At 39.7% G+C, this 10,666-nt stretch overlaps 1 protein-coding gene across 3 annotated transcripts in view; it reads left to right on the top strand.

Moving 5' to 3' along the window:
- The window catches only part of ANKS1B (ankyrin repeat and sterile alpha motif domain containing 1B), a 53,387-nt gene that overhangs the window by 26,569 nt on the left and 16,152 nt on the right, over positions 1-10,666 (top strand). For all 3 annotated transcript variants that reach the window (XM_010143995.1, XM_010143993.1, XM_010143994.1), the window contains 2 exons: positions 1,683-1,758; positions 7,994-8,001. In XM_010143995.1, the coding sequence (XP_010142297.1) occupies positions 1,683-1,758; positions 7,994-8,001 (84 nt within the window). The remainder of the gene's footprint in view (positions 1-1,682; positions 1,759-7,993; positions 8,002-10,666) is intronic.

The following is a 10,666-nucleotide window of genomic DNA, read 5'->3' as shown; positions in this document are numbered from 1 at the left end:
CCTTTCTGCTTGTGCTTGTCTGGTAGTGTTGGTGTTGCTCACCCTTCCATTTATAATGCCCTGTAAAGTGTTTCTCACTAATTACTATGTTGGCTACTGTCTGCAGTGAAATATTTATGTATTTTCTTGCAGGTCAGAGACTCCTGCAATACACAGCGTGAACTGAAGGCTTTAAAGAAAATATCTCAGTTTAGGTCAGGAGACCAGACAGTTGAACCAGTATACTTTCTGATCACTTCCAGGTTGCATTCAGCAGTAACTGAAGTTATTTTTTTATAGGTTCTTGTTTAAGATGAAGCTGGTTCACTATCTGGTTGGGTCAGTGTAGGTTGTTTCCAAGGGGACTCAGTGTGTTAGAATGAAAGGGGTTAGGCAGTGGCTGCAGTATCCTCTGGGAAGGGGCCCCTGCCCACAGCTCTTGCTCTCATCCTGCAGCTCACCTGCCCTGTTAATCACCAGTGTCATGACTTCGCTTCAGCTCCAGTGTTGCTCACTTAGGGCTGAAGACTTAAGAGAAGCCGTGGTGTTGCACTGCAGTGAGAATGGAAAGAGAGACATCTCTGTGCCTGGGGAGAGTACAAGAGGTGGCTTACTGTCCTCTTTCCCCTGTTAAGCTAGAATTGCATGTGACACCGTATAAAAACACAGAAAGATCCTGTTTGCAGAGCTATAGGAACACATGCACATCCACAAACGCACATGCACGTCTAGAGTCTGTAGGAGAAATGCAGGGCGAGGCTCTCACACAGCCCTGGTAGCAGTAAGAAGAACACTTGCTGCTAGGCAAGAACAGCAAAGATGATGCCTGGAGCATCCGTGCCTGGAGGAGCAGTGCCATTCAGACATGGCGTAGAGAGGTACTGAGATCCCGGAGGAACAAATCCAGAGGAGCAGAGCTTGCTGTCAGAGTGCTCAAACTGCACAGGCTAGCAAGTGACATAGTGAGGAAGAGGCAGGTAGGAAAGGGGTTGTGTCAGTGAGGCACTCACTGCCTCGTGTACTGTCGGAGATGAGCAGGCTCCTGTGGGAGCACGGTGGCTTTTGGCAAGCTGAGCCAGGACCCAGTACCAGCACCCTGCTGCTTCCTCTCACCCAGCCCTCCTTCAGATTAGTAAAGACTTCAAAAAAATAGTTCAGGGTCAGCCTTTTCTTAGTAAGAAATAATGTTTTAAACTAATTTTCGGTTCAGATTTATTTTCTCTGTTTGCTAACTTTGGGCTCTCCTATTTGCGCATAAATTAGTTACAGATGGAGTACAGAGAGGTTAACATCGCTGCTGGCCTTCACGGCCATGTGACTGCACACATAGAAGTACGAGTTTGGCAGATGGCAGCTAAAAAAACCAGATTCTTCATTTTTTAATCAAGTGGCTTTTTTAAGATGGAATCTGTAGTATTTGCTCATTGGTTGAATGACTAAGTTGATAAGCTAGAAGACTTTCAGATGCCATTTCAAAGGGCTCCATCTGATCCAGTATAGTTGCTGCTGTGCACTCCTGTTTCATAGGTTGATTAGCACACTGGTTTAAATGATTTAGCAGAGAACTGCAGAATTAAAAACATTCTAAAGCAACATATTGACTGCTACCACTATGGTTTTTTAGGCATTTTTAGTGCATTTATGCAGATGTTTGTATGTTCTGGAATTTTAGTTAAATTAAGTTCAATGGATTTTTATTTTAGTATTTAGGTTCTATGCTGGTAAAAGAGTTAAGAGGCACAGAGTCAACACAGGATGCGTGTGCAAAGATGAGGGTAAGTTAGTAAACCTACTTCTTTGTCTGTCGTCATAATATTAAATAATATCAACTTGTAATTACTTGTACTGTGCCCTTTTTGCTTTTATAATGTTCTGTTCCCCATTTGTTTTCCACTGCCCTTGCATTTACATTCCGTAGGAAGTCTGTTCTGCCTTTTATCTTAATACCAAAATTTAAAGGTAGATTTTTATTTTTCATGTTGTATCTAAGAAAAAACAAATGTATACATTATGTTTTCTCTTGAATCTTCGAGTTTATTTCAAAGTACTTTCCACACATTTTAAATGTGCCCTTATCACGTTCCTTTCATAAACAGAATTTATAGCTTGTATTTGATAATTGAATCCACTATTGAAAATAGGTACTAGTAAATATATTAATGTGTTATCAAAGCCATTGTTTTTTACAGATGGTCTAATCCTACAATCACATAATCCTATGGATACTTCTACTCACTTGAGTATTCCCATTAATTAAGAATTACTGACATGCTTGTTGATTGAAGGATGAAAAGGGACCCAATTCAGCTTCAGCTGACAAGGGAAAAGCGGTTAGGTTTCCTTCAAACTAGTGAGAATATGTTTTCTTATGGCTCTTTGGCCTGCTACTGGTTTGTAGAAAATTACAATGAGGTTCAGTCTATCTCCAAGAAATGTACTGCTACTGGAAACCCAAAACAAGCCACAGGCCAGCTACAGGGTTTAATCCCTACTGTAGTTGTAGTAACGCACCTGTTCACAGAGATGGTGAACATACCATGGTCTGGCGTGATTAATTAGTGAAGATTATAATTGTTTAATAATCTACCAAACATGTAAAGTTACGTAGATGAATGAGTGAAATCCTTTCTTCTGTGGATCGTAAGTCTTTTACGCAAGTTGCCTCTGAGCTCTAGTCGTAGCATTCAGATCGATTAGAAAGCTAGAACAAGTGTGAAATTCATGCAAACGACCATTTCCTGTTGGTTACCTATCTTCAGCACACAGACTTGGGTACAAGCTGTTGTAGCTAAGGGCTGGCAGTAACTCACGCTTATTAGATTGCCTGAAGATCTGTGGTTTTTCAGCTAATTACATGCTAATCATGCCTTACCTAGGCTTAAACTCCTTTAAAAAGTCCCAACAACTTGACATAGGGGGATCTACAGTCACATACACGTGTTCTGGAGAATTACTTGTGGCTGCTAGCATACCAGCTTCCCATCCAGTTTTCACTCTGTCCGACTTAGCAGTTCAACTTTTTAGGCCTATGCCTGCGCAGATCTTTCTTAGCGCAGAATCTGACACCATAGTAACATATGACAGCTTCAGTAAGTTATTTGACTGAACTAGGAAGCTTAACATCAAAAAGTCACTCTAAATAATTCATAGACATTTTAAGATTTTTTTTAAGTAATAAATTTGGCAAATTTAAATTATATAACTGAAAAATTAAGTGTTTTAATACATTTAATGTAAAATACAAGTTTTCTATAATATAATGGCATTGCACTAGGTGTCTGTTCTGCCATATAGGGCACTTATATAATACAGTGATGGGGTTTATATACATACATTTTTTGCATTCTCTTTTGAAACCACCGTGCTGTGAGAATGTTTGTTTTCTGGTTTGAGGGGGGTTTGTTGCAAAGAGGGTTTGAATAAAATTTTTAATCAGGATTTCATCTATTCTTTCTACGTAGTCCTTTTAATCATATTCCTATTCAAGTCAGAATCAAAAAACATTGACTTAATGGGAACAGATTATTATTTTATTGTAAGCTTCCCAGTGAGAAAAATGTGTCTTTTTCCAGAACTTTCTCCCTCTGATTGTGTTCTGAAAGTTGGTGTCTATGAATTGGGAGTCTAGGTTGTCCTAAGTCATCTGGAAGTTTTGCTGTGATGTTCATTATTGTATTTAAATACCACTGGGCTGTCACTGAAAATGTGACATAGTTTTTATAGTTACTTGTTTTATAGTTAAATGTACTGAAAGGAACATTTCACTTGCAAAAATAAGTGAAAAGCTAGATATATTATTTGACTGCTTCTCAAGTACCGAATTCTGTCCAGTTGTCCAGTGTCTCTAAGAGTCAGTAAGATTTTTACGTAGGGTTGTACTAACATGCTAGAGCAATATTTTTAACATTAGTAATTTTTTTCCATTATATATTTCAAATCTATAGCATACTGCAATATGAAACATGTTGGGGAGAAGTATGACACATATAACTTTGTATCATGTTGGGATGCTTCCCTGCAATGTTTTAAACATTCTGGTGTCAGCCACATGTTTTTTAAGAATGTATGAAAATCAGGTACCTAATGTTTCTGTCAATGTGGCTTAAGCTTCTGCATCTTTTACCTCATGCTGCTCAAAAAAGTGTCAATATTCATTGGATGCCTTCCAGCCAGAAGATACACAGGGATGGAATAAGCCTATCCGTGAATAGAAGTATCTTGATCTTCCTTAATCACTCATATAGATACAGAGAAACAACAAAAATAACGTTTGCTGACTGCAGATCCCACACTGTTAGTTGTAGATGCTTCCTGTGCTTTCAATTATTGCACTTGGTGGTTTGTTCTCAAGGGAAGTGTCATGCAAATATCCCTTGTGTCTCTCCACAGAGGGGCTTACAGCAGCCTCCTTCTCTTATATCTTAAGAGTTGAGGAAGATCCTCAATCTTCTATAATGTAAACAAACAATCAACAACAAAAAACCCCAAACAAACCTGGGAACGTCTGTCTTAGTAACTCTTCTTGGCAATCCATTGTGCTTCTCAGCATTGTGCAGCAGGGTGCTCCAGCAGGGCAGATGATGGATTTGTTTGGGGAAAATCATGCAGATGCAATAGATTGAGCTCAGCATGGGGGTCAAGGTTATACACGCTTTTTGTTCCCACTCAAATTGCAGATTCTTGCAGCCATCCAAAATTATGGATATTTGGCAAGAACTGTCTCTGTTAAAGGGATTATACTTTATTTTTCCATTCACATGTTTGCGCTCCAAGGATGGATTTATATTTTATGGTTTCCTATCTGTTTCCAGCTATTTTCTCTCACAAACTCCTGCAGTCGACAACACTGTCTCCTTATCTCCATTCCCCACCTGCTGTAAACTGACCTTTGCTACTTGGAGATTAAATCTTGCTGTCCTGGCCAGAACAGATTTATTAATTATATTTGAGAGGTGCCTTCAAGAACTTAAGAGCTTTCATCTTTCTGAGCACAGAATAGGAAATGTTACAAGTTGTGTTTTCAATCAGATTACTGCTGTAACTTCAAATCACCATAGGAACACAAAGCAAGAATAAAAGGTGTTTACATCAAAATAAAGAAAGGAAATAAAGTTTTAATTGGAGCAAGGAAGAGACTTGTTCTCTACAGTAGACTCCATCTGGCATTTACACATTTAATTCCTTGACCAGGTAGGAAGGGGATGATTTTATACTTGCTGGCATGTGCACCATAGCAAGACATACTCCATCCTTGAAGTAATGTTAAATCACTATTGTTGCATACACCAACTGCACAGTCTGCACCGATCAGATATTTATGGCAGCAGTAGGAAACTTAGATTTTATTCTTGGATCCTGCCTCCTTCCTGAATATTATGTATCTTTCTTAAAGGTTTTCTTGTTAGAAAAGAGGTTCTTACATTTCAAGTCAAATTTCTGGAGACCCAGAACATAATTCTATTCACAAAGCAGGTGTTTAAATGTCTTGCTGATTTAAGACCAAAATGGCAAAGTTGGAATTGTTACCAAATCTGCTTCTCTTATCTCTGGAGAGGAAGATGAAGTGGAGTTGGCTCTTTTTCACTGAAAACAGGCAGGGCATGGGACATTCCTTCCTTATTTCTTCTTATGTAAAAGAGGAGAATCAGGATATAGATGGCAGTCTCCTTGTTTCTGCTAATCTGCTTCTACGTTTCAATCTCCATTTCATTTCTCCCCCAAAAGTAGAAATGTCCTCCATAGGCCTCCTAGTGCAACGAGCCAGGCAAATACTGTCTTGGGATCAAACACCCTGTTTGAGAAATCAGATTCTTCAGTCTCTGTTCTCTTGAGGCTTGTAGCTCTGTATCTCTCGTGTGGCTACTGCTCTGGGGAGGCCTGCAGTGGAACAGGCAGATGGACATTACTCAAAAGGAAAAAAGAAGTGCTGAGTGCTGGGAGGTCTTAAAGATGTTTAATCTTTATGCATATCCACATCATGCCATCCCATGATCTTCAGAGGATTGTATGTCCTTGAATTCTGTGGCTGAAAGGAATCCTAGGTGCAGGAGGGATGCACTGCCCTTTCGGCAGCAGATGAATGTGTAGATATTGCAAAAGCAGAAACCCTCTCATTTTCAAGCAGATAAGTTCCAGGTGCATTCCCAGTGCTATGTTCATGTTAATGATGTAGCTTGGAGGCATCTACTAATTGTAGAGAAGTAAACAGTCTTGTACCACAGGGATTACAGATGCTATCTCATTCCAAGAGATATTAAATTATATCAGTGATGCATTTTTAAACCTTTTGGACTGAGAGAAGGTACATATTTGTTACAAAGCAGAGTGTAGTTTCAAAATTGGCTTCAAAACTAACTGGTCAATGTGAGATCTGACTTTTTATTTCAATTTCATCTCACACATGATATTGTCAATGCGATTAACTCAAAAGGAGCTGTTTCACGGGTATGATAGTAGGTGGTACCAGTATGTATTTTGCAATGTGCAGTCTGATGCCATTTGGAATTAATAGTGAAGTGAATTCCAGTACCAGACTGAATAGTAAAATTGCCAGCTACAGTCTTCAGGTAGCTATTAAAAAACAGTATAGGAGAAAATTAGCAGATAAATTAGCAAAAGTAAAAAGCCGAAAAGAAAGGATTTCACAGGCTCGTGAACTTTTCAAAATTTATGTAAGGAATTGTTAGTGCCTTGGCGTAGTTGAATAATGTCTTTTTACTGTGCATTTGCAGGATTGAGTATAATTACATATGCAGTAAAACCTAAAAATTAACATGGTTTCATTTTAGCCACTGTATGAAAGCTGAGTAATCTAGTCACAGTTGTATATGTAAGTACATGAAAGTGGTCAATGCGGCACAGTAGAAGTACCAGAGTATCCTGTTTCCTCGAGGCATAAAATACATAGATGAGATGAAAGCATTTTGAGAGTGGGCTTGATTACACCATGTGCTACAGAATATCAAGTGAATATATGAGCATCTTACTCAGACACCGATCTATGTGTGCTCCTGAACATCTTACTCAGCCGCTTTGGGTGTGTGTGCTCAGAGATACCATGTTTTTTACACTGCGGGAGTATTCAGAACTGTTGGATTAGTGCTCTCAGTTCTGCACAGACAAGGTATTGCAGGATAATCCCATCTGGAAAGGGTTAAAAGCCCTTTAGGGTTGTAGGTTTTGTATTTGTGTGTATTTGCTTTTTAAAATTAAATAGCTAGTTTATATTGCTTTATTCGCAGAACAAAGTCCTCTGCCTCTTAAGCCATTGTTGATTACCTTAATTTGTTAGGCAGACTGGCTGGGGGGTTCTCAAATTAGTTGGATGTTAGTTTATATTCTAAATAAATGTCTAGCAGTTCAGCACAGCCTTTAACTCAAAATCAAAATACAGGTGGAAATGCTTTAGCCACTTAAGACTATTTGTCTTACTATGAAAATCTGTTTAGAGTCTGCTTGTGAGTATGGTGTTTTTTCAGTGAAACTGAAGAAAATTCATAAACAAGATCAGAATCAATCTTGCACTCGCTCGCTCTCTGGCACCACTGCTCTTGCACCCTTTTATGACCAGTTTAAAAAGAAGGAATTGGGAGCAGCTCTGTCCAAGCCTACTCAGAGTTTTGGCAGTGTCCTGTGTAATGGCAGTAGTGGTTTCAGATGCAAACCCAGAAGAGTCTTAAATCCAGACCTTTACTGTAACAGTGTGATAACTAGGCAGTTATGCAGAAGGTGCCTTCCACTGGACAGGTCTCCGTTCTGGATGCTGAGGAGGTGAAGCAACTTCATCTGCATCAAAATAAAGAGGCTTTATGTCTTTTGATGGGTCTGGGCAAGCCGAACATATGTCGCAATAGATTTAGGATGGTGGTGCTTTCTCCAGTCTTCCCGTGTCTGTAGTCATGCCTGCCTCAATGGTTCTTGAGTTACACATGCCCTACTTCCATGTAGTCATCTACCTGTCTGGTAGGAAGTATTTCAGAAGTGGGATCAAAGCTCAGTCTCCTTGGTATTGCAGACTGTGCAGTATTAAGACTTCTTGCTGCAGGAGCTGTACACGTGAGGAGACAGAGCATGCACATCTGGCCTTATGTAGATGACCAGCTGATCAGAGACAGGCAGTGGCAACGAGCCTAGAATATGCTTGCTGTTCATCCAGATGATTCTCCTAAAGAAGTACATTAAAACAAAAAACAAAGTTACAGTCACAAGCAATGGAGTTCATAGGAACTATGACCAGTTCCAGGCTAGTGAGCACTTGCCCAAAGATAGGGTCCTGTCACTATGATTGCTTCTACATGAGGTAAAATCTAATCCTGCTACTACAGTATGAACGTGCCTTGGAGCATTAGACCATATGTTAACATGCACATGACATCCAGTGTCAGCCTTCAGCTGTGGCTCCTATAACTTTGGCTCAAGTCCATATGCTTCCCATAGGGGCACCAGATGGACCAGAATATTTGTCATCTCATCATGTCCTCACAGAGTTGATGCGGTGGCTAGAACCTGAAAAGCCCAAGGAAAGGGAATACCGATTCCTGTGTCTCACCTTCTCAGATTCTGGTCACAGACAGAAATGCCTACTTGGCCTGCACAGAGGTGTAAAATGTCTGACCATGAAAGCTGTGGGACTTCATCTCAGCATCTGAAATTTTAGAGCCAAAGCACTTACAGTGCCTGAATGAATAGTATTCATACTGCGTCTCTGAAAACTCACGTTACACATCCTGGCAGCCACCTCCTCCATTAAAGAGAAAGGAACAAGAAGCAAATAGTATGAGCTCACCATGACAACTCAAAACTGTTGAAGTCTGGAAACTGCTTGGAAATAATAATTATATGGTGGATGTCAGTTACTGTATCACTGGGAGTCGAGCGGGGGTAATAGAGATGCGTGTTTTTCATGTAGCACTGCCATAATAACAAAGGATGTTATTTCACTGCCCACCTGTTTATTGCAATGAGGGTACAAGTGCAGAATTGTTTCCCAAAATTATGTTTCTGCACTGTGCTACAGTCTTCCAGAACACCTTTGCACAAATCCTGGGGTTTGTATCATTTGCAAGCTGGTAAGGGACATCGCCAGCTCCTTACCACCTGAGACAGTTTGGCTTAATAAATTACAGTCTCTTGATTCATTTCCTCATTTGCCAGCTATAATTTAATAGTATCCTGATGAGCTGTTTCACTCAGAGACAGTCTTCTGGCAGTTCATGACCTCGATTAAATACTGAAGATCAGGTCTGCTCTAGACAAACCCAGGTGAATGTGGAGCAGATAAGGAAGATGATTAAATTACAAGCTACTGCTCTAGATGAAAGAGGACTCCCAGATGGCTTGTACAGTGTGGCCTTGCCAACAGGAAGCTTCACACCTTTATGGCCAGTGGAAGATAGTGAAATTAGACCAAAAAGCTAGAACAAGTTAACTTAGTGTTTTGTAGTGTGTTGGAGGAGAAGAGGAATTTTGCTGCTAAGGAGGCAAGGAAGGAGATAATTACAATGATCAAAATGGGAGACAAAGAGCTCTGAGTGTAGCTCTTGAGATTGAACTTTGTCCTTTCTTTCTATGATTGCTGGGTTGCCAGATGATTAAAGTGATGCTGTCATATTTGTGAGTATTTTGTCTGGTTATGAGCATGTGTGGGGTATGTTGTTTGTTATTCTGGTGGGTGGATGCACTGCGGCTTCCGTACCATCACTGTCGTGCTTTTTGTGCATTGAAATTAAGTTTTCTGAAAAGGCTCATTTCAGGTCTGTTGTAGAGAGACACACACACACTCATACACACGGTTATGTACTTGCTCTGCTTTTGTTGCAGATGCCATTTCTTTCTCCACTCAGTTCAGAGACATGCAAATTAGATTAGTGTCTTCCTTCAGATTTTGTTAGGTTCTTCGGGATGTTTTACCATTTAAGCTTTCATTTTTTAAAAGTGCCCAGCCTTCTGTGTGAAAGAAGCTTTCTCAGGGGTAAATTGACACTTGATTGTCATCTTGAGTCTCTTGTCATTTGATGCTGAGAGATGCAACTCTCCTCTATTACACAGGTGGGTGGGGCTCTCTTTGAAACCTTAGTTTGAGGTTTTAGCCTTCATGGCATGGACACCGATTGCAGAATGTTGCTGGATCTGTAGCTTTGAATTTTACACTGGCAAGAATGGAGTCTCATTTGATTCTGGAAAGAATGAGAACTGGTAAGGGGACTTCATCACAGGTTTTTTTTCTTTAAAGATTTTTGTTTTGTTTTGTTCTCTAGTATTAGCGTCACATATTTTTCAGACATTTTTTTTTTCCAATGCAGTCTGGGTTTTCAAGCTTACATCTATGCTGCTTTATTTTTCTTGAAGAATACAAAACTTTGTTTTCTTGAAGAAAACAAAAAGCTGATACTTTTGTTCAGCTGCTCTATCTTTCTAGATGCCAATTCTAGACCTTTCAGTGTGTTTACACTCTCATTGTGTACTAATGTTTCATCATATTTAGCTGTAACTGAACTTTCTCTTCTCTCTCAATGAAATGTTTGATTGATCTCTGTGATTGCAGATATTCCCGTGAGTGAGTGTTCTCTGAACGTTACCTACTTTATTTAGTTACAATTGTTTTGTATAGAATAGTCTGGTCCATTGTTGCCTTCTACCTTAAAAGAAATCAGATCAGCTATAAACTATAATGCCCTATTGGTGGGGG

This window comes from Buceros rhinoceros, unplaced genomic scaffold (genome assembly GCF_000710305.1).
Source record: "Buceros rhinoceros silvestris isolate BGI_N320 unplaced genomic scaffold, ASM71030v1 scaffold4179, whole genome shotgun sequence".
In the NCBI taxonomy this organism is placed as follows: domain Eukaryota; kingdom Metazoa; phylum Chordata; class Aves; order Bucerotiformes; family Bucerotidae; genus Buceros; species Buceros rhinoceros.
This window is presented reverse-complemented; position numbering and strand designations above follow the sequence as displayed.